Source organism: Artemia sp. Qi Xiang Cuo, chromosome 6, assembly GCF_049724085.1.
Source record: "Artemia sp. Qi Xiang Cuo chromosome 6, ASM4972408v1, whole genome shotgun sequence".
NCBI classification, from domain to species: domain Eukaryota; kingdom Metazoa; phylum Arthropoda; class Branchiopoda; order Anostraca; family Artemiidae; genus Artemia; species Artemia sp. Qi Xiang Cuo.
Window position 1 is genome coordinate 82,717,676 of NC_142799.1, and position 25,497 is coordinate 82,743,172.

At 37.1% G+C, this 25,497-nt stretch overlaps 1 protein-coding gene across 43 annotated transcripts in view; it reads right to left on the bottom strand.

Annotated features, from left to right (window-relative positions):
* Window positions 1-299: 299 nt before the first annotated feature.
* Window positions 300-25,497, bottom strand: part of LOC148951670 (uncharacterized) — a 36,358-nt gene continuing 11,160 nt past the window's right edge. The window contains exons 3-8 of one of the 43 annotated variants that reach the window (XM_089091276.1): window positions 23,055-23,411; window positions 12,500-12,586; window positions 1,294-1,803; window positions 1,162-1,260; window positions 1,036-1,128; window positions 300-1,002 (exon numbers count right to left, since the gene is read on the bottom strand). In XM_089091276.1, coding sequence (XP_088947402.1) covers window positions 389-1,002; window positions 1,036-1,128; window positions 1,162-1,260; window positions 1,294-1,803; window positions 12,500-12,586; window positions 23,055-23,411 — 1,760 coding nt within the window. In that variant the 3' untranslated portion in view covers window positions 300-388. Of the gene's footprint in view, window positions 1,804-12,499; window positions 12,587-23,054; window positions 23,412-25,497 lie in introns of all 43 variants that reach the window. The other 42 variants (XM_089091275.1, XM_089091284.1, XM_089091280.1 and 39 more) reach the window with 42 other exon arrangements.

Sequence of the window (25,497 nt, forward strand, 5' to 3'; positions counted from 1 at the left end):
ATTTCCTTTGGCTGAAAGACGTGAGCTATTAATCTTGTCTGAATAAATGCTTTAATTAGAATCTAAATATTTAATGCTTATTTCTAGCGCGTATGAGGGTCAAAGAGCGAAAAAAATCCCACAATAACCTATTGCCTACTTCATGGTAGCAGTAGAAGCTTCGACCTAGTAAAGGAGGAATTACTGTTATGTGGCCAGCATAACTATTGCCACTTCAAAATCTATCTTTCAAAAAAGAGGCAAAAACAAAACAAAAAATAACTGACTATTAACAGAAGAAAATAGATAATCACCGTAAATTAATGAAACCGTTTTATTTTTCGATGTTCGAAGTACAAAATAAATAGTCAAATCCGTATAATAAGTCCGATAAAGTCGACACAAAAAATTATTTGGGTTGCTTGTTTTTGAGTTCTGAGTTCTTGCTTGCAGTTGGTTTATTGCTTCTCAAACTTACAGAGAAACCAGGGACATGATACTCCAAACTGGGCCTGCCTAGTGGACCAACATTGGCAAATTGAACATTTGCTCCGCCGAATCCTGCTCCAGGATGATAACCCAAAATGCCTGAATTAATGCCATTACCAAGTCCGAGACCGCTAGCTCCTGATTGGGTTTGGGATACAAAACTTGTTGATGTAATCGCGCTGTCTTGCAGGCCATACCCAGCTCCAAGTCCTGCATGAATTCCTGAGCTTAATAAACCCACAGGATCAACGTTACTTGGAAAGCTATTGGTCAATGGTGAATTTAAAATGCCTGTTGATCCAAAACCTCCATCGAGTAGTCCTCCACTATAACTTCCAACTAGTACACTGCCTTGCCCAAGACCTCCCAATTCAGGAATGATGCCTTGTTCGTAGCGCCCACCTTGCCCACCTTGTTCGTAGCGACCTTGCCCACCTTGTCCAAAACCACCTTGTCCACCTTGCCCACCTTGTTCATAACCACCTTGCCCACCTTGTTCATAGCCACCTTGCCCACCTTGTCCACCTTGCCCACCTTGTTCATAACCACCTTGCCCACCTTGTCCACCTTGCCCACCTTGCCCACCTTGTTCATAGCCACCTTGTCCACCTTGTTCATAACCACCTTGTCCACCTTGCCCACCTTGTCCACCTTGTCCACCTTGTTCATAACCACCTTGTCCACCTTGCCCACCTTGTTCATAGCCACCTTGTCCACCTTGTTCATAACCACCTTGTCCACCTTGCCCACCTTGTCCACCTTGTTCATAACCACCTTGTCCACCTTGACCACCTTGCCCATCTTGACCACCTTGTTCATTGCCACCTTGTCCACCTTGTTCATAACCACCTTGTCCACCTTGCCCACCTTGTTCATATCCACCTTGTCCACCTTGTTCATAACCACCTTGTCCACCTTGCCCACCTTGTTCATAACCACCTTGCCCACCTTGTTCATAACCACCTTGCCCATCTTGCCCACCCTGTCCAAAACCACCTTGTTCATAACCACCTTGCCCACCTTGTTCATAACCACCTTGCCCCCCTTGCCCACCTTGTTCATAACCACCTTGCCCACCTTGTTCATAACCACCTTGCCCACTTTGTCCACCTTGACCACCTTGTGCATAACCACCTTGCCCGCCTTGTCCACCTTGTTCATAACCACCTTGTCCAAGACCACTTTGTCCGAAACCACCTTGTCCACCTTGCCCACTTTGTTCAAAACCACCTTGTCCACCTTGCCCACCTTGTGCATTGTTTTGTCCAAACCCACTTTGTGAACCACCAAACTGTCCTTGTTGACCTTGACCTTGGCCTCCATATCCTTCATAACCTGAAAATAAGAAGCACAATCTTAGTTCAAGAAATTTTTTTTTTGGAAAAAATATGATGGCAAAAATTACTGCTCATATATTGTATATTCATAATTGAAGGTTTGGAGGGAGTTACGACTCTATTTCAAGAGAAATCTATTCATAGGACATTTGTATGATTCATAGTGACAAAAATCATAGTTTTGATGATCAGGGATTAAGACACATCTTTAGCTTTTTTGAAAAGGAAAACTCTTCAGAACAGCTAAAGATGCATCCAGACTATTTCCCATAATCAGTGATCATTAAAACACTAAGCTGCAGCTCAAAGGCCTCGAAGATTATAGAGCCTACTCAAAGTTTCAATGGATGACGCGTTTCTTTTTAAAAATACATAAAATGTAAAGAACTGTGCTGTGTAATATTTTACTTAGTGTATAATAAAAAGGAATGCAAGGAAAGTGGAGAAAGTATTAAAATATGAACTAAGGAGGTGTGAAGTGGAGGCCATGGATAAAATTGCCGAGGATCTGGAAGATGCAGCTAGAGGGCATAATATTAAAATATTATACTGGCATGTTAATAAATTGAGGGGGAGTGGTCAATCCGGACTTGGCCCAGTTAAAGATAGGAATGGGGCTACCATTAGCGATAAGGAAAGAACTGAAGAGAGATGGGCAGAACATTTTGAGAATATGCTTAACCGAGATAGAGTTGCAGGAAAAGATATAGAGGAAAATTAAAAAGTTAGTAATACCTTGGTGCCAAGGAAGATCTGTTTTGTGAGGAACAATTACCGACAGTACTAAAAGGATTAAAAAATAATAAGGCTTCAGGTGCTGATAGGGTGGTAAATGAGTTTATTAAATACGGTAGCTCTGAGGTCAGAAATAAGTTACTGAAGATTATGAATATGATTTTGGAAAAAAGAGGAAGTACCTAACGATTTTAGGAAAACCTTAATTAAGCCACTTTATAAGAAAGGTGATAGAAGTGAGTGCGGTAATTACCGAGGTATTAGTCTGATTTCTGTAGTTAGTAAACTACTTAGCATTGAGACACCTTTTACATTAAGAGTTGCCGTATACACAGTTTTAAGAATAGCGCAGTTTTAGAAAAGGCAAAGGATGCGTCAACCAAAATTTCACTCTTAGGCTAATAATTGAGGATTGTCTGAGCTGTCAAACATCCTTGGTCCTTAGTTGTATAGATTATGAGCAACAGTTTGATTCTATTGATAGAAGAGATTTAGTAAAGGTTTTATCCTTGTATGGTATACCAGAAAAATACATTAAAGTGATTAGTGCTATGTTCGAGAATAACACTGCTGCGGTTAAGGTAGGAAATTAGGTTAGCATCTGGTTTTGTATTAAATCAGGAGTTAAGCGGGGTTTTGCTCTATCCCCCTTTATATGGATTATTTTGATGGACTTTGTCTTAAGGAGCGCAGGAAAGGTAATGGGAGACCACGGAATCCAATGGGGAGGGAAAACTCTCCTGGATATAGATTATGCTGATGATTTAAGCATCCTAGATGAAAGTGTGAGCAAAATAAATGACGTTTCAGAGGTATTGCGTGTTCAGGGTGCTAGAATAGTTATGAAAACTAATGTTAAGAAGACTAAGTCACTAAGGCTAGAAATAAGTGAAGTTGAAAAGGTGACGTTGGGTAATGAAAAGATTGATCAGGTGGGCAGCTTCACTTACCTTGGTAGCATTATTAGTAAAGATGGTGGGTGCAGTGAAAATGTCAAAAGCAAGATAGCCAAGTCCCAGGGTGTTTTTTCACAGTTAAAAAAAGTATAGAAGGCCTGAAAAATAACTAGACTAACCATGGTTGTCGCATAGCAAACCACAAACATGACAGGGTCCAAATATGGTTCTAAAGCAAAGACATTTCGAAAAATGGATAACGATTTGCTAGATGTTTTTCAAGGGAACTGCCTAAGGGCTATTCTGGGCAACCGGCTGACTGACCGTATCAGAGGCAACGATGTAGCGTTACCTATAGTAAAGGCCATTCGGCTCCAATGTTTTATTATTATTATTTATTTATTTTTTTTCCCAGAGGCACTTCATATGAAAGGGGTTGTCGCAGAAGATTCAAAGGGGGCTCGTTCGATTGTAAATCGAGTGTTCTAGTGCCCTTTTTAGGAGTCGAAAGCTATTGGAGGGCAAGTAGCCCCCCCCCATGCAACTCATTCCCCAAAACACCGCCAATCAAATTGTTGAGATAGGCATTTTGTTCAGAGGAGTTGATTTTCAAATAGAAAATATATTTTTGAGGAGGATACCCCGCCACAACCCTCAGGGCAAGGGTTTTAAGTTATGCCCTGGGGGAATATAAGGTTTTTTTAGAAGGTGTTGTCGTAGAAACTTCAAAACAGGCTCATTCAATTGCAAATTAAAGAGCTAGTGCCCTTTTTAATAGTCGAAAGTGATTGGAGTGTAACTAGCCCCCCTCCCCCCACGCCCATCATTTCCCCAAATACATCCAATCAAAATTTTGAGATAGCCATTTTGTTCAGCGTAGCTGATTTCCAGATAGAAAATATATTTTTGAGGAGGATACCCCCCCAAAACCCTCAGGGCAAGGGTTTTAAGATATGCCCTGAGAGCATATAAGGTTTTAATAGAAGTCATTGCTGTAGAAACTTCAAAAAGGCTCATTCAATTGGAAATTGAAGAGCTAGTACCCTTTTTAATAGCCGAAAGTGATTGGAGTGTAACTAGCCCCCTCCCCCCTCCAGGCCCATCATTTCCCCAAACACATCCAATCAAAATTTTCAGATAGCCATTTTGTTCAGCGTAGTTGATTTCCGTATAGAATATATATGTTTGAGGTGGACACTCCCCCACAACCCTCAGGGCAAGGGTTTTAAGTTATTCCCTGGGGGCATATAAGGTTTTTAAAGAAGACGTTGTTGTAGAAACTTCAAAACAGGCTCATTCGATTGGAAATTAAAGGAATATTGCCCTTTTTAATAGTCCAAAATGATTGGAGGGCAACTAGCCCCCCCCCCGCCCCGCCGTCCCCCAAACACATCCAATCAAAATTTTGAGAAAGCCATTATGTTCAGCGAAGTTGATTTCCGGATAGAAAATATATTTTTGAGGAGGATACTCCCCCACAACCCTCAGGGCAAGGGTTTTAAGTTATGCCCTGGGGACATATACCGTTTTTATAGAAGGCGTTGTCGTAGAAACTTCAAAATATGCTCATTCGACTGGAAATTAAAGGGCTTGTGCCCTTTTTAATAGTTGAAAGTGATTGGAGTGTAACTAGCCCCCTCCCCCCCCCCCCCAGGCCCTTCATTTCCCCAAACACAACCAATCAAAATTTTGAGATAGCCAGTTTGTTCAGCGTAGTTGATTTCCATATAAAAAGTATATTTTTCAGGAGGACACTCCCCCACAACCGTCAGGGCAAGGGTTTAAAGTTATGCCCTGGGGGCATATAAGGTTTTTATTGAAAGCTTTATTATAGAAACTTCAAATCAGGCTCATTCGATTGGAAATTAAAGGGCTAGTTCCCTTTTTAATAGTCAAAAGTGGTTTGAGGGCAGCTAGCCCCCTCCCCCCACGCCCATCATTTTCCCAAACACATCCGAACAAAATTTTGAGATAGCCATTTTGTTCAGCGTAGTTGATTTCAAGATAGAAAATATATTTTTGAGGAGGATACCCCCCCCCCACAACCCTCAGGGCAAGGATTTTAAGTTATGCCCTGGGGGCATATAAGGTTTTTATAGAAGGCGTCGTCTTAGAAACTTCAAAACAGGCTCATTCAATTGGAAATTAAAGAGCTAGTGCCTTTTTTAATAGTCTAAAGTGATGGGAGTGTAACTAGCCCCCCTCCCCCCAGGCCCATCATTTCCCCAAACACATCCAATCAAAATTTTCAGACAGCCATTTTGTTCAGCGTAGTTGATTTCCGGATAGAAAATATATGTTTGAGGTGGACCCACCCCCACAACCCTCAGGGCAAGGGTTTTAAGTTATTCCCTGGAAGCAATTAAGGTTTTTAAAGAAGGCGTTGTTGTAGAAACTTCAAAACAGGCTCATTCGATTGGAAATTAAAGGGCTAGTGCCCTTTTTAATATTCGAAAGTAATTGAAGGGCCACTAGCCCCCCCCCTACGCCCCGAATTCCCCCAAATCCCTCCACGACAAATTTTGTAAGATCTCGCTTTTTCCACATCGTTGATTCCCTGTTTTACAATGTATTTTTGAGGAGGACTCTCCCCCCAACCCCCCGGGGCAAGGGTTTTAAGTTATGCCCTGGGGGGATATAATGTTTTTATAGAAGGCGTTGTCGTAGAAACTTCAAAATATGCTCATTCGACTGGAAATTAAACGGCTAGTGCCCTTTTTAATAGTCGAAAGTGATTGGAGTGTAACTAGCCCCCTCCCCCCCCCCCACGCCCATTATTTCCCCAAACACATCCAATCAAAATTTTCAGATAGCCATTTTGTTCAGCGTAGTTGATTTCCATATAAAAAAATATATTTTTTAGGAGGACATTCCCCTACAACCCTCAGGGCAAGGGTTTTAAGTTATGCCCTGGGGTCATATAAGGTTTTTATAGAAGGTGTTGTCATAGAAACTTAAAAACAGGCTCAATCGATTCGAAATTAAAGGGCTAGTGCCCTTTTTGAGAGTCCACAGTGAGTGGAGTGTAACGAGCCCCCCCCCCCCGCCGCTCTTCAGTTCCCCAAACCCATCCTATAAGAATTCTGAGATAGCCATATTTTTCATCGCAGTTGATTTCCAGATAGGAAATACTTTTTTGAGGATGACACTCCCCCAGATCCTTAGGGGCAAGGGTTTTAAGTTATAACCGCGGGGCATATAAGGTTTTATATAAGGCGTTATTTATAGAAGGTGTTGTCGTGGGAACTTCAAAAAAGGTTCATTCGATTGGAAATTCAAAGGGATAGTGTCCTTTTCAATAGTCAAAAGTGATTGGAGTGCAACTAGCCCCCCCCCCCCGTCCCTACGCCCAACAGTCCCCCAAACACATCCAATCAAAATTTTGAGATAGCCATTTTTGTTCAGCGTAGTTGATTTCCAGATTGAAAATATATTTTTGAGGAGGACACTCCCCCACAACCCTCAGGGCAAAGGTTTTAAGTTATTCCCTGGGAGCATTTAAGGGTTTTATAAAAGGCGTTATCGTAGAAACTTCAAAACAGGCTCATTCGATTGGAAATTAAAGGGCTAGTGCCCTTTTTAATAGTCGAAAGTGATTGGAGGGTAGTTGGCCCCCCCTACGCCCATCATTTCCCCAAACACATCCAATCAAACTTTTGAGATAGCCATTTTGTTCAGTGTAGCTGATTTCCAGATAAAAAATATGTTTTTGGGAGGACACTCCCCCAGAACCTTCAGGGCAAGGGTTTTAAGATATTCCCTGGGGGCATATAAGGTTTTTATAGAAGGCGTTGTCGTAGAAACTTCAAAAAAGGTTCATTCGATTGGAAATTCAAAGGGATAGTGCCCTTTTTAAAAGTGATTGGAGGGCAACTAGCCCTCCCCCCCCCCCCTACGCCCATCATTTCCCCAAACACAGCCATTTTGTTCAGTGTAGCTGATTTCCAAATAGAAAATATGTTTTTAGGAGGACACTCCCCCACAACCCCTCGGCAAGAGTTTTAAGTTATGCCCTGGGGGCTTATAAGGTTTTTATAGAAGGCGTCGTCGTAGAAACTTCAAACAGGCACATTCAATTGGAAATTCAAACGGCTAGTGCCCTTTTTAATAGTCGAAAGTGATTGGAGGGGAACTAGCCCCCCCCACGACCATCATTCCCCCAAACACATCCAATCAAAATTTTGAGATAACCATTTTGTTCAGCGTAGTTGATTTCCAGATAGAAAATATGCTTTTGAGGAGGACAATCTCCCACAACCCTCAGGGCAAGGGTTTTAAGTTATGCCCTGGGGGCATATAAGATTTTTTATAGAAGGTGGTGTCCTAGAAACTTCAAAAAAGGCTCATTCGATTGGAAATTCCAAGGGCTAGTGCCCTTTGTAATAGTCGAAAGTGATTTGAGGACAACTTACCCTCCTCTCACGCCCACCTTTTCCCCAAACACATCCGATCAAAATTTTAAGACAGCTATTCTATTAAACGTAGTTTTAAGTTCTGGAAATTAGGTCTTTGAGGATTACAACTCCCCCAAAGCCCTCTGGGCAAGGGTTGTAATTTTAGGATTCTCCGAATCCTTCATATTATTTCTTATGGAAGGATGCTCGCATAAACTTTAGAGATGGCTCGTTTGATTGGACATTGAAAGTTATTGTTCACTTTTAAGAGTAACAAGACATTGAAGAGTAACTAGCCCCACTTTCTCCTAAATACCCTCATTGCATCAGATAAAAATTTTGAGATGGACATTATGTTAAAGTAACTTAAAGATCTGATAACAAAAACTCCGGTGTCAACACAGCCCACCAGGACCCAGGAGTAGGCGTTGTAAGTTATGTCCTTGGGCAAGCTCTATTGTTCATATATAAGGTTTTTATCAAAGAGGTAATCGTATAGACTTTGATAAAAGTCTCATTCGATTTAAATTGAAAGTTCTAGATCTGTTTTTTAAAGTCAAGAATAATCGGACAGTATGCACCCCCCTCCCATGCCAAAAAAAACTTGAAGCTTTTTACAATCAAAAACGAACAAAAATCAATTTAAAAAAAACTTTCCGAAAAATAAGTTTTTCAAAGAAAAATAAAGGCCACTTTAAACTTAAGCTCAGGAGATACAAATACCTGTTAAAATTCAAACTTAAAATGACTAGAAATTACTATTAAGGAATAAATGAAGCCCAAAACGAACAGAAATTATATAAACAATAATAGCAAAACATACATTAAGTAACAATATAAATGAATAAATAAATCTTAAAGCAATTAATGCTTAGATTGAATATGAAAATCGAGCTTAAAACGAAAACAAATATTTTGCTATTAAAGTATAAATGAAACTTAAAACGAACAGAAATTAAATAAACAATCAATGCGAACAAAACATACAATATATATTAATGTCAATGAATAAATAAATCTTAAAACGAGTGAAACTTAAATTGAATATGCAAATCAAGTTTGAATCGAATAAAAATAACTACAAACAAGAGTTTGTGTATCGTCTCTCTGCAGAAGCCTAAAAGCTACTGCGTCATTGGCGCTTTACTGAAAATGAATTATGTTACAAATGTTTTCTTTTGTATTTAATATTGAAATTGAATATTAAAATTACAATAAAATTTTGAACTGATAACCTTTTAGCAATTAATATCATTATGCATCAAATATTCAGTTTAATTTATTAGTTCTTTTCAAGATTGGTCAAGACAAATAAAGTTTCGCTACAAGCAAAATTTGGATATTGCCCCCTTCTTTAACTGTAAAAACCTAAAGCCCTCTGCGTCATTGGTGCTTCACTGAAAACAAATTACTCGTACATTACAAATTTATTATTTTTCCAGTTCTTACAGCATTGAAAACGAAAATAAGAATTACAGTGAAAAAAAATCTTGAACTGATGGATCTTTCAACAATTAATATCATTATATATCTAATATTGAATTTGATTTTGTTTATACTTTCCAAGACTGTTCAAGACTCAAGTTTCGCCATTTTTTTTTTAACTGTGCCATTTTTTTTAACTAATCGTGTTAGTTTGTTATGAAAACATTTTATGGCTTCTAGGCATTTCTATTTGAGCGGAAAACTGCACCTCAAACTTTGTAGAACATGTATTTTCTTATATGAAACACTAAAATATGATAAACTGTCAAGTTTCGGAGGATTACACCACTCGGAAGCATGTGCCATTGGTATTTTTGAACCCGCATGGTCAATTTAGGGGGGTAGAGGGTAGACTAATTCTCGTAGCAGCCTCATTCCGTTGTGATTCATACTTTCAACACATGGCGTCCGGACTATCATATAATCTACCAAGCATACAATTACCCCTAATCAGTATCAATAAATAAATGAAACTCGAACAGAATCAAAATTGAAATAGATCTTATATTAATGAGCATAAATTGATGTGAGTAGGGTTCAAAACCCTTATTCTTTCTAAAAGTAAAAACATAATTTGTACTTTACTGAAAACAAATTCAAATGAGCTTACTGAAAAAGAATGTGCATTGTCAATTTAATATACATGAGCTGATATTTATTCCCTAAAATCTGAATTAATTTTAGATTTCTTAAAGTTACAAAAGTGAAAATATTTTAAAGAATTGTTTTCAGTAAAGCGCCAATGACGCAGTAGGTTTTAGGCCCCTGCAGTGAGACGATACCCAAACTCTTGTTTGTAGTTATCTTTATTCGATTCAAACTAGATTTGCATATTCAATTTAAGTTTCACTCGTTTTAAGATTTATTTATTCATTTACATTTATATATATTGTATGTTTTGTTTGCATGGATTGTTTATTTAATTTCTGTACGTTTTAATTTTCATTTTTACTTTAATAGCAAAATACTTATTTTACTTTTAAGCTAGATTTTCATATTAAATATAAGAATTAATCTGGTTAAGATCTATTTGTTTATTTATATTATTATTTGTGGTATGGTTTTTCCTATGATTGTTTATTTAATTTATGTTCGTTTTCGGTTTCATTCATTCTTTAATAGTAATTTCTGGTCGTCTTTATTTTAAATTTTAACAGGTATTTGTATCTACAGAGCTTAATTTTAAAATGTCCATTACTTTTATTTTAAAAAATTATTTTTAGGCAAGTTTTTTTTAATTAATTTCCAATATAGACTATACGAAAAATGTGGTTCAATACCGCTCTCTAGGGCTATAATGAAAGAAAGGTTGAGGTGGCTAGGGCACGTTTTGCGGATGAAGGATGACAGATTGCCGAAGATTGTTCTTTTCGGCCAATCGTCTAGGGCTAAACGGAAAGCAGGTTGTCCTCGTCTGGGGTGGGATGACGTCATAAAGAAAGATTTAAAGGAAATGGTAACTTCGTTGGCGGGTGTAAAAAGGGAGGCTTTAAATAGATTGGGATGGAGGAGGAGTTTGCGTAGCTGTGATGGCCTCAGGTGGCTTGGTGCTGCGGTGAGTTATTATTAGTAGTAGTAGTTGTAGTAATATTAAAAACAAGGTGTCTCAATGTGATATTTTTTTATACTAGACAGGGGCGTAAAAGTCCCTACAGGCTTACTTTGATATTTTGATCTTGTATTAGACTCCAAGATCATTTTTTGATGACGTTTGACATGAAGGTCGTGAAAGGTCTGAATCTTCATCTGTCTATAATTCATATTTGAACAGAAGCTTCACTGCCGCTAATTTAAAGGTTGTAGCAAATACCGCAATTAATTAAAATAATACGCGGGAGGATCCTTCTATTGAGAAATTTTATGTGGGGGAAGGGAATTTTCCATGGAGGGGGAGCCGGAATTCCCGGAATTACTTAAAAAAGATCAGAATATAAAAAAAACAATTTTTTCTACTGAAAGTAAACAACAACATTAAAACTTAAAACTAGCAGAAATTTTTACGTATACGAGGGGGTTCCCCCATCCAATACCTCGCTCTTCGTACTAATTTTTTTTAGACCTTAAAAATTTGTGGATTCAACCCTTCCGTGTATTTTCTTGAAAAGAAGATCATGAAAAGAAGATTCACCACACCAACTACCGTTTGTGGTGAATCCAAACTCAAAATCCCCCGAAGTAGCCAATCATTACCCTCTTTCAAAACCTCCCCCCTTATATGAGAAAGCCGCCGGCATCGCAGGAGGAAGTGACCCAGCCCAAACTCATTTTCACCACATTTTAGACAAGTACGCTGCGTTATGTATGTCCTTTAAAGAAATTTGTTAACTGGAAGGTTTTGTGAAATTGGGAGGTATTGGCAAATTTCGTTTTGCTTCTGAGTAAATTTAGTCGTAATTGCTTGATTCACTCTTTTACTGAAGCTAAAAAAAGACTACGGAGGTTTTAGAGCTTGCTGAAGATTGGTAATTGTGACGTACTCTCTTTAGTTTTAGGCAAACTCTGTCGACGTTCGCTGGCTCAATCTCTTATGTAACTTTAAATTTCATTATTCACTTTTTTGGATTTTATTCTTTATAGAGTTAGAAAAACATGAAGAGTTATATAGAGTTAGAATTAAGAAATTTTGCTGATTCTTTCAAGCCGGTTTTTAAAAAAGAGCGCCTCCCATTATTGTCAGTATTTTCTAGATGCTTCTCTTCAGCAAACACAAGCAGTGTCGAGAATTAAAGTAATATCAATGAAAATTTACACATTTGTTTTGTCTTTTGGAACACTGGACGGTGGCTTTCGGATTTTTTTTTGTCTTGTAGCTCATGAAGAAGAGCCGTCCTGGCTAAGTGGACATGCGCTGGGTTGAGAGTTCTCTGTCCCAAGGGGCTCGGGTTCATTCCCTGGCGAGGCCAGTTTCTTGGGTTTGGGACGTGGGTCAGTGGTTTGACTCTGTAAGCTTAGCCAGAGTCAACCCAGCTCTAAATGGGTACCTGGAGAAATCTGAGGAAAGTAAGCAGTAACGGTATGCGAAAGTACAGGATGGCTGGCCCCCAGCCCTCCATTACACTTCATAGCTGAAAGGACAAGAAACGGAGATGAGTATCGCCGGTGAGGACCATAGGGGTCTAGTGCCGTCATACTTACTTACTTACTTACTATACATGAAGATGTTGATTGATTTAGAGCAGTTTACCTTGTTTCTCCTTTCCAAGCTCCTTTGGAAAGGAAATCACTGCTTCGATCGCTTTTCCCTTTGGTGCTTTTCTTCGTCGACGAGTGCCTGAAATATATTGATCAGTATTCAGTAGAAATCACTTAGATGTTTGTGGATTAATGACACATTTTGACTAATCAGGTCCCTGAGTGGGCCCTGCAGTCGGTTGGTACAGCTGAGTTTGAAATTTCGGCCCCGTAGCCTCTGTCGAAGCTAAAACCAAACCCATTGCACCACCATAGGACAATCAAACAAGAAAAATTTAAATTCAGTTTAGTAAGATAAGATATATTTTTTAATAACTGTCACAAGCCCGGAATGCCCGAATTTTGGAGTCAAAATATAAAAAAAAACGAAAATCGGCAAAGAATGCTAAAACGATAACGAAAAAAAATCAGAATGAACAATCATTCGTCAGTCGATAATTGAACTGGAAAATGTCGCTTAAAAAGGTAAAAACTGGTCAAACTAAACAGAAAAAAAACTGTTAAAAGGAAGACTAAAAGGGAGGGGGACCAAAACATATAAATAAATACCAAAAATCTTGCATGTACCATCGTCCAAAAAAAAAGAAACTAGCTGGATATTTTTGTTTTTCTTTAGTGAAAGGAACAAAGGTTTTTCATATCTGGAGGTAAAACAGCGAATGGAGGACAAAATAGAAATGGGTTCGGAAACAGTTTTAGGCGGCCGGAATGTAGATGGGGAGTGAAGTTTGGGGGAAATGCTTTTCCGTGCGAGGGTTTGCTATTGCATTGTTTTCCAAACGTAGGCACAACGTAACTCTCCTGTGCTATAGCGTTACCAACCTAGCTTTTTTCGAAGCAAAGAGTATGGCACCTTACCGTCTTCGAAAATTAACCGTGAAAAAGTTTCACCCGTTCTTAGCTACTCCAGAAGCTTCTGAATCTACTGTATGTGGGTGAAAACTTGAGCATATTTCTCAATTCTCAGCTTTTTTCATTGGTTTTTTAAAGTTTTTATTTTAGATCACAAAATTTATTTTTAAAAATAAATATAAATTTCTGTCATATGCATGATGGGTGTTAAGAGACTTAAAATATCATTTGAGGTTCTATGCTGCTCATTAGCATTCTCCAAACTTTTATTTGTCGCTTTAACAGAATTTTTCATGAGTTAAAAGGTAAGTTTTGACCCAAGATGGTAAATTTTGTTCAGCGAAAATAATGATGTTGGATTTATCACGGACAGGTATTCATTTGTTGATTCGTTTTTTTCGGCTTTTTTTCAGGGATGATATTATCGAACAAATGGTCCTAGAGTATAGACAGAGAGGATCATTCCAACCAAAATTGGAAATTAGAGTGCTCTTTTTAAGGAGCAAAATAGATTATACCACAGTTAAGTAAAGGTTTCGGCCATTTTGTGGCGCAAAGCATTAATTGTGGCCCATAGAAAGGCAAAAAGCTATTTAATGAATAGTCAAATCAATTCAAGATTAGAGAAAAACCATAGTAAGCACTTCAGTTTTACTGCGCTAAGAGCCCTAGGATCATGGCAATACAAAACCAAAAAGAAAATTTACATTTAAATAATCCACATTACATGAACATAACATAAATAAAGGAAAACACAAATCAGAAAAATCTGCTTCTGTGCTCCATTCTGAGAAATCATCCTAAGTTTTTAACAGTTGCGAAACATTCATCCCGCATTATATTCACCAGCCATCTCTCATCAAACCTACACTTTCCATACGCTTCATTTCTCAAATCACTCAATTCTACACACTCATACATCACGTGTCCCACACTCTCATCCATACTTACAACAATTAGGGAGTTCACCGCAGGACCGGGTAAAGAGTATTTTATAAGATGGTGGAATGGGGGAAATGTGGAATAATGGGTTAGGTATAAATAAAGAGGTTGAAAAGATGATAGGTAATCAAACAGTTCGTGGTAACGAACTGTAAGTAAGGAGCGACCCGGCTCAATAGTAACCGAAACTCTAAAAAACATAATTTTGATACCGATAGATACATAAAAAGAATCAAATTTTAATGCTGATTTGAAATATATCAGTTTCATCAAGTTTAGTCTCACCCATCAAAAGTTACGCGCCTGGGAAAATTTGCCTGATTTTCGAAAAAAGGGGGAAACACCCTCTAAAAGGTATAGAACCTTAATGAAAATCACACCATCAGATTCAGCGTACCAGAGAACCCTATTGTAGAGGTTTCAAGCTCCTATCAGCAAAAATGTGGAATTTTGTATTTTTTGCCAGAAGAAAGATCACGGATGCGTGTTTATTTTATTTTTGTTTTTATTTATCTATTTATTTATTTTATTTTTTTTTTATCCATGGGTGATCGTATTGACCCAATATCGTGGGAGGGCGCATTTGAACGGAAATTAAAAGTTCTAGTGCCCTTTTTAAGTGACTAAAAAATGGAGGGCAACTAGGCCCCCTCCCACGCTCATTTTTTTCCCAAAGTCACCTTATCAAAAATTTTGAGATAGCCATTTTGTTCAGCATGGTCGAAATTATAATAAATATGTCTTTTAGGATGACTTAATCCCCCAAAGCCCCCGGGGGGAGGGCTGAAAGTTATGAACTTTTACCCAATGTTTACATATAGTAATGGTTATTGGGAAGTATACATACGTTTTCAGGGGGGATTTTTTCTGGTAGTGGGGGGTCGGGGGTTATGTGGGCGGATCTTTCCATGAAGGAAGTTTTCACTGGGGGAAGGGAAATTGTTATGAAGGGGGCGCCGGATTTCCAAGCATTATTTAAAAACGATCAGAAATTAAATAGAAAAACAAGTTTTTCAACTGAAAGTAAGGAGCAACAACAAAACTTAAAACGAACAGAAATTATTACGTATATGATTGGGTTCGCCCCCTAGTCAATATCTTTTTCTTTAAGCCAGAGATTTTTTTTGTACTTTCATAAGAGCTATTTATTCTAATTAACGGCCTTTGTGATTAAGGGGTCATTTTTAAAGAATTGGAACAAAATTTGAACTTTAGCGCAAAGAGCGAGGTATTAACTAGAGGGCGAACCTCCTAATATACGTATTAAAAGAGTTCGTTACGTAAGTTAATTCGTAAGTTACATATATTTATTACTAATAAAAACAAAAATAACATATTCGTAAATAAAATTTAATAACTTTCGAGGAAGCCATTTAACCAAATAAAAGTAAAATTAATATGCAAATTTTGTTTTAATTGTTCTTGTACGGTGAGCGGAATCCAAACCTGCATTAATTCAAAAACGTTCAAAAATTAGATAAAAAAACAAGTTTTTTTAACTGAAAGTAAGGAGCAACATTAAAACTTAAAATGAACAGAAATTATTCCGTATATGGAAGGGGCTGTCCCCGCCTCAGCGCCACTTTACGCGAAAGTTTGACTTTGTTTGACAACTTTATTTTTTTAAACAATAAAAACTTTAGCGTAAAGAGCGAGGCGCTGATGAGGGGACAGCCTCTTCCATATACGGAATAATTTCTGTTCGTTTTAGGTTTTAATTTTGCTACAAGTTGATACAAGTTTGACGCTATGAAAGAATGTGAAATATTTACGGAGTTTTCATATTTGACTTCCTAGTTAGGTTACACAGGCAGTTTATACAGTTCATTTGTCCTGAAGATGCACATAGCCTTTGCAAAGTGAAAGGCTAGTAGAAACAATTAATCTAACTCCATAAGTTTACTCTTTTAAGGCTTGATAAACTTATATACAGAGGTATATAATTAGCATCATATATTATGAAGGAGGACTTGAAATATTATTCCCCCTTCGACCCAAAGAACATTTTTGGACAAAGCAAGTAATATATGTGCTGTGCTATTTAGACCTAGTCTTACTACAGAAATATTTTTGTCTGCCTAGCGTAAATTATAACACCCATATGCTTACCGGCACCAAATGGGGTCGTGAGTGCAGTTAAAAATTTCTAAAGCAGAGAGAAAGGGAAAGGAGAGAGAGAGGGAGGTAAGGGCTACTAGGAGGGCTGAGGTGTTATCGGGTAAAAATTCTTATAATTAATGAAAGTGTATTTCTTTTGCCTTTTATTCTCAGATGACAAACTTACATGCACTATACCAGTCGTCCCTACACATACATAGAATCCATAAGAAATAGCTGTAATTATCCACCATATATACAACAAAACTAGTAGTTACAAAGCATCGCATAGTTTTACGTCATTTATCGGTGTGTCGGTCAAAAGATTCTCTTACGGAGATATTGAAGGGTAACTGGGCATAAAAAAGTGTCTTAGGTTCATGTTTTCAAACTTAGTATGAGAAGCGCTTTGGATAGATTGAATGAATGAATAATCGGATGATTACAGATTTAACGTCTGCCCTCATTAATTATGAAGAACAAATAATATCTTTTAAACCGATCAATAATTTTGTATTTATTTTTCCCGAAAACGACTCCATATTTTTTCTGAAAAATTTGTATCCCGGGATATTTTAGCCTAAAAAACAACCTATATTGGGCAGAAGTTTGAGAAAATTCGTTAGACCCTTTATCTGGGAAAAAAAAAAGATTTATGAGAGTTACGTTATATTTATGAATACATTCGAAAAGCATACATACGTGATATTTGCCTCGATAGTGGTTTTATCGTTTTTAGTGTCTATGATGTTGGCAAAATTACACAAGAAACATATGATTGACAAGAAAAATCATATTATGTTTTAGAGGTAATTACTTGGCAAGAAAAAAAAATGAGTACATTTCAAAAAATAAATTACATCGCCTCCATCCCCCCCCCCCAGGAGTGAACGCATCGTTTTTATATCTATGACGCATAAGTTACTTATTAAAAAAGGAGCATAGCTCAGTATAAAATAATAAGTGTAATTAGTCTATTTACAAAAGGCATTTTAAGTAGTTTAATAATGTCTACAGGATAAATGAATAACCTAGACCATCAATCTTGACAAGACCAATACGAGCAGCTAAGATAAAGTGTATTTAAAAAATGTATAAAGTACTGATCAATGAAAATGAAGAACAAGTATATACAGTCAAAATACTTCCTTTAGCAACAATTACAACGTGGCAACAACAAAAGTGAAGAACAACGAAACATGCGGTTCGAAGATAAGCGGCAACAAGAATTAAAACTACTCAAAAACAAAAGTGAAGAACAAAGAAATATGCAGCTAAAAGATATGCCACAGCGAGAACAAGGAGATATGCGGTTAAAAGATAAGTGGTAGCGAGAATGACTAGCGATCGAGAAAAAACTAGCACCAAAAAGTGTCACAAATGGAGTGAAGAAGAAGGAATTGTACTCCTAGTAGACAAGCAACAGCAAAAATCAGAACGAGTTGAAAGTGAAGAAGAAAAAAACATTAAGTTAGAAGAACAACGCTATCAGAGTCTTCGACGTCAACAAAATGTGGCGAAAAACCCAGTTCAAACCTACAAAGATGTCATAGACAACGCAATTGTTTAATGCAACTTACTGGGACCCATAAACGTTCTATGTGTTTCCGGGGAGCCCTCCATTTTCCCGAGGACACAGCGGCAAGCAAAGCTGACTCGTTTAAAGGTTGCTACTTCCAGCGAAGACCAAAATAAACAAGCCTACCACATGCCGAGTGCCGGGGCCCGGTTTCGAAATCGGGTACATATTTTTTTTCTCTTAATTAGAATATTGACATTTCTGGCCACTAAAACGATCTGAAAGAGTCAGAGCTTTAAGGAAGAATTTGTATTTTTCCCAGGGTGGTTGTATCGAGCCTTTGTTGACGCCATGACATTTAGAAGAGGCTCAAATTGCCTGCGGTTACAAGATCAGTGACAATGAAAACCAGTTTAGAAAGCCTGTCGCTTAGCCATGACGGAGCCTGGCCTCGAAGTCGGCTACATAGTTTTTGTCTTCCTGAAACTGACAAATTGATATTTCTGGTCATAAAGCGATCTAAATAAGTCACAACATTAAGAAAAAATTCTTATTTTTCTCAGGTGGTTGTATCGAACCTGTAGTGATGTCATGACATCAAGAAAAGGCTCAAGTTGTCGAGGTTAGAAGACAGGCGACAATGACAATCCATATATGGAAGTCTACCGCGTGCCGAGTGCCGGGGCCCGCTGGCTAAACCGCCGTGCTTCCGATACTACATATATGTATACACACACACACATATATATATATATATATATATATATATATATATATATATATATATATATATATATATATATATATATATATATATATATATATATATTATTTATTGAAAAACCCGTCAAATCAACATACAACAAGACGGAACACTTAAAAGAAAAAATAAAAAGAAGACACAAATTATAACAAACTGAACCAACAAAGAAAACGAATCACTGATTCACTGAATGAGCAGATGGGACCATTCGTGTAGATTTTGGTGTATTTTTCTATTATGCTTCGCTATTCGTCTAGCGACGGCGACGTCAGGGTCTGCGACTTTAAAATTTTCAATTACATACGAATTCCTATACCACGGAGGTAGACGAAGCAAATACTTCGCAAAACGAAAATACATCGCTCTGATCATATTCTGGTCAGTTTTAGTGAGAAGTTTCCTGAAGGGCGTGGCATAAAAAAGTGTGAAGAAGAGCGATGACGTTATACAAGCTTGCTAGAAGCAGCCGGTTGAATCGGAGTTTGCACGATACAACTGAAGCGTAAGACGCTGAAATTCGTCGTTTAAGCTGTTCGAGGAGAAGTTTTCGGGTGTGACGAATAGACGAACCTATGGGTAAACCTAGATAAATGAGGTGATCCAGTGGCTGGACAGAGCTAGAACCAAGGGCAATGGTAGGAGCACAAAAATCAGTTTTCCAATTGAATAGGACGATTTCCGATTTTGAAGAGTTGAACTGAAGTCCAACTTTTAGATATTCGGCTTCAAGGATTTTAAAGATATCAATTGTCCACTGAAGGGTTTGGCTAAGATTCAGAATGTCGTCCGCGTAACATACCAAAGACAAGTTAGCAGATGACAGAATCAGAGAAGATGAACATTGGTCTTGTGCATCAAGGACATAGTTATTGAAAAGGTCGGAAGAGGTGACTGCTCTTTGACGCGCTCCTTTCTTGACTGGAACTAGTCGGGTTCGCGGAATGGACCCTTGTCAGGAGGTACCTTCAGTGGGATCCGTAATCTAGAATACAGATTCCTGAGAGAACGAATGACAGCTAGATTCAACCCACGTTTACCGGCCTTCAAAAGCATCGCAGCATGGATTAGAGAGTCGAATGCACGTCTAATGTCGTGTCCTGCCAAAAAAAAGTCTCTCTCCAGAAGATTCGGCATCTATCAATACATTAGCAACCACTGTTAAGGCATCAGCACATCCAGTTCCTCGCTTGAAGCCGAACTGATGCGGAGGAGTGTAGCTTACTTTTTTGAGTTCCTGTATAAACAGTATAATATATATATATATATATATCCTGTATAAATATATATATATATATATATATATATATATATATATATATATATATATATATATATATATATATATATATATATATATATATATATATATATATATATATATATATATATATATATATATTGTTTCGACATGAAACTTCTCACAATTTCACACTTTAAGCTTGAAGGCACGTGACCGGGTTTCCCGCAGTTTGACCATTTGATTTGCCTTGTACATGGTGAAAGTGGACTTGAGGCATGTGACTCTCCCCACTTGAAATACTTCTCGTCATTTCCGCAGATCTTCGCTATATGCCCAAACTGTTGACATCGGTAACACCTTTTAGGCATAAATACATATTTCTCGAGACGGAAGTGGTCGAAGTCTATTTTGAATCCTGCTTCTATTGCATAGTCCAATTCGCTTTGAAAGCACAGTTTAAAAGCCGAGCTGTTTCCTATGCGGCGCACTTATATATATATATATATATATATATATATATATATATATATATATATATATATATATATATATATATATATATATATATATATATATATATATATATATATATATATATATATATATATATAATAATAATAATAATTTATTACAAACCCGCTATAAAAGAAGCATGAAGAAGCGGAGCAAAACAAAAGAAAGAGAAAATAAAGACGAAAACAAATCAACCGAACATGATAATCTACTAAATACAAACAAATCACACTTCAACTATCAAGCAAGAAAGTCGCTGGGAAATCAAATAATAGTGCCCTGTGTTTCACGAGGCTTGTTTTTCAAAATTCGGCATGAACTCAGCAGGATCAGGTATATGATACTTTTCTAGCAGACCAGTGTTACGGAGGTAAAGTGGCAGACCAAGCAGAAACTTTAAATATTTGCAAAAGCCCGAACGGATTCGCAACATATCCGAATTCGATAGCCAATACCAAACGGGTGAGATGTAGTGAGCAAAGGGAAGAGCGACGGCACGATACAACCTAGCAAGGATATGCTTATTAAATTTAAACTTCAGGGCTGCAAGTTTAGCATACCCAGACCGAAAACCCGACAGAACCTGGTCAACAAAAGAGCACGCGAGCTTCTGAGGTCGCTTCCATACGTGATACCTAGGTACTTCAACTTGCGGCTTGGAAGTACTACTTGCCCTGCAACGGTAACACGGGTAGCCTCGCGACGGGCAACTTCAGACGGCGCACGCGGGGGTTCAAATACAAGAAATTCTGTTTTAGCAGGGTTAATAACCAGACCAATATTAGTATAACCTCGACTTAGGAGATCGATATTAGCTTGAAGGTTACAAAGCGATGTGCTCACCAGTAATATGTCGTCTGCGTGCTCAGTAGGCTCACATCCATACATTCAGTGTTAAAACCACCGTTAATCTTTTTTGTTACCGACGAGGTTAGTGAATTGAAGAGTACAGGGCTTAAAACCGACCCTTGACGCAGTCCCCGTTGAAGCTTAATCGGTTTCGACAGGAGTTCACTACTCAACTTAACACGGATAAGGCTACTCTAATACCAGTGCCATAGGACGGCCGCTACATGTGGGTTCACACCTTGGTGCAGCAGGTTCAAAATTAACTTTGAATGAATTACCGAATCGAACGCCGCGGACACATCTACTGCACAAATTAAAAGAGTCCGTGATTGATTCTGAGCTTTCGATACTATACGCGTAAGAAGGCGATGTGCAAATGCACAACCGAGGTGGCGACGGAACCCGAATTGTCGATTGTCAATTTTACACTTTCGTAACAGCTCAGGTAACAGAAGTCTCTCTAACACTTTGCTTAATGTACTAGAAACTGTTATAGGCCTATAGCTAGAGCAGAGGTTACGATTTTTCCCTTCTTCAAGACGTTAGACACAATACCTAGGGCAAACGACCTAGGGACTGCACATAGAATCAAGGCACATTTGATATACACACACACAAACACACACACACACACACATATATATATATATATATATATATATATATATATATATATATATATATATATATATATATATATATATATATATATATATATATATATATATATATATATATATAAATATATATATATATATATATATATATATATATATATATATATATATATATATATATATATATATATATATATATATATATATATATATATATATATATATATATATATATATATATATATATATAGAGAGAGAGAGAGAGATATATATATATATATATATATATATATATATATATATATATATATATATATATATATATATATATATATGGGTTGAGAAGATGTCTTAAAAAAGATTTGACATTTTTTTTAAGTTTATTGGAGAGTGAAGCTTTGGATAGATCAGGGTTGAGAAGAATCGTGTGCAGCTGTGTTAACCTATGGTCAATTGACGCTGCGATTAATTTTTTGGAGTACTATAGTAGTATCGTAGCTGTGTTAGCCTCAGGACGCTTGTTACAGCAGTGAGTGCTTAGTAGTAGCAGTGTTACTGGTATTTTCTTAGACAATTTTTCAGATTTTGATGTCAAGATTCTGATTTCCATCTATATGTAATGAAAATTTTAATCGTTAAATTAGTTGCCAATATTTGCTCAGGTTAGAGAAGCTACTCGAACAACGTTAGTGATACTTTAATTTTAACAATAATGTAAAAACAAATTACAATGTATTTAATACCCCAATGCTGTTATTTAAAACTATAAAAAGGTTAAAAGCGACGTGATTAACGTGTCCTTAAAACAGCGTTGTATGTCCAGCTTTTTGAGACATAAAGCATGTCAAGCTTAACTCACTTCTTATATTAGATACAGTAAAAAAAGAGAAGAAAATATGACCTGTTTGTTTGCATAAAAAAGTGGAATAGAAATTAATATTTTAGGATTATATCAAGGTTTCCGAGAAAAAAGTTTCACATGAATAATTTCATTGCTACTTTAACTTAACGATCCATTGGTAATATTAGTATCGTCACGAAATTATTATCAATGCAGTCAGAATAGTAAGGTTAAATATTATTTTTGAAATGGGTCTAATGTGAAAAAGAAACAGTCATCAAATTCAGTGCCTTTCAATATACAGTAAAACTTACTTTCTGTGACATCCCCCGCAGGCGAGTTGAGGTTTCTGTTTTTTGCTTCTTTTTGCCTTAAATCAACATTTAAACCGTATGAGTTATAGCTCTGAGAGGGTCTACGAAGAGGACTTAGGTTGCTATACTGTCCGTTTGCTCCTCCAAATCCAGATCCAGGCTGGTAACCATAGCCAAAACCTTGGTTAAAGCCATTGCCATACCCACTAGAAATGCCACCATAGCCAAGACCGGTTTGCCCAATCCCATTGTAATAACCATTTAGGAGTCCATTTCCGTATCCACTTTGGAGTCCATTTCCAAATCCACTTTGAAGTCCATTTCCAAATCCACTTTGGTAGCCCGCTAGAAAAATAGCTGATTGAAAAATAAAAATATTTCATAGATGTCTAGGATGCCAAATTTAGTTAATTGTTCTAGGGTTGGGAACAAAAATTGGGGAATTTTGATAGAGTAGGTTTCAAAAATTTGAAATCAATGAGAAAGGGAGATATTTCTAAAACTCCAATGGTAAAAGGATGCTTTAGTTTCATTGGTTTCAAAAAAATTTTACACAATTGATTTCATTAATTTCAACAAAACTATTGTTTGGATAGTAACTTCAGAGTCAGGGGCATTTAATGAACATGTCTTTTTAAAACATTAAATAAAAAAAACAAGTTTCTCTAACTGAAAGTAAGGATCAACATTAAAACTTAAAACGAACAGAAATTAGTCCGTATATGAAAGGGGCTGTCCCCTCCTCAATGCCTCGCTCTTTACGCTAAAGTATTTTATTGTTTTAAAGAATAGAGTTGTGAGAAATTGTCTAACTTTAGCGTAAAGAACGAGGCGTTGAGGAGGGGACAGCCCCTTTCATATATGGAATAATTTCTGCTCGTTTTAAGTTTTAATGTTGCTCCTTACTTTCAGTTAGAAAAACTTGTTTTTTTATGTTTAATTTTTGAAAGTTTTTGAATTAATGGAGGTTTTGACTTTGGCTCACCGTACATGAATAATAATTTTACTTTTATTTGGTTAAATGTCTTTTTCGAAAGTTGTTTAATTTTATTTACGAACGTTTTCATTAGTAGTAAATACATGTAGCTTACGAATTAACTTACGTAACGAAATTCTATATCCATATATTTTTAATACGTATATTAGGGTGTTCGCCCCCTAGTCAATACCTCGCACCCTACGCTAAAGTTCGAGTTTTGTTCCAATTCTTTAAAAATAACCCCTTAATCACAAAGACCGTTAATTAGAATAAATAGCTCTTATGAAAGTACTAAGAAGTATTTGGCTTAAAGAGCGAGGCTTTAACTAGGGGGCGAACCCAATCATATTCTTAATAATTTCTGTTCGTTTTAAATTTTGATGTTGCTCCTTACTTTCAGTTGAAAAACTTGTTTATTTTTTATTTAATTTCTGAACGTTTTTTTAATAATGCTGGGAAATCCGGCGAACCCTTCATAGCAATGTCCCTTCCCCCATGAAAACGTCCTCCCTGTAAAGATCCTCTCATATAGCTCCCAGCCCCCCCCCACTATCAGAAAAAATTCCCCTTGAAAACGTCTGTATACTTCCCAATAACCAATACTATATGTAAACATTGGGTAAAGTTCATAAATTTCAGCCCTCCCCCCGGGTACTTTGGGGGATAAAGTCATCCTAAAAGACTTATTTATTTTATCTTTGACCATGCTGAACAGAATGGCTATCTCGAAATTTTGATCGGGTGATTTTGGGAAAAAATGAGCGTGGGAGGGGGCCTAGTTGCCCTCCATTTTTTGGTCACTTAAATGGGCACTAGAACTTTTAATTTCCGTTCGAATGAGCCCTCCCACGATATTCTTGTAAAACTGGGTCGATACGATCACCCCTGGGAAAAACAACAAAAAAACAAATAAACACGTATCCGTGATCTTTCTTCTGGCAAAAAAACACGAAGTCCTACATTTTTGTAGATGGAAGCTTAAAACTTCTACAGCAGGGCACTCAGGTACGCTAAATCTGATAGTTTGATTTTCATTAAGGTTCTATAGCTTTTAGGGGGTCTCTCCCCCTTTTTTCGAAAATCAGCCACATTTTTCAGGCGCGTAACTTTTGATGGGTAAGACTAAACTTAATAAAACTTATATATTTGAAATCTGTATTAAAATCTGATTCTTTTGATGTATCTATTGGTATCAAAGTCTCGTGTTTTAGAGTTTCGGTTACTATTGAGCCAGGTCACTCCTTACTTACAGTTCGTTACCACGAACTGTTTGATTATTGGCTCTCATGTGTCCTATGTAAAATTTTAAGACGGTATCAAGAACAAAAACTGAATTTCACTGATGGCTGTTCGGTTTAAAAGTTCTAGAGTCACAAAATATCCTAAAAGCAGCGCCTCTGTTATGTGACTAAATAAAAAAAAAAAACTGGTTTATTATCGTTTTTTAAGTAATGCTAGGGAATC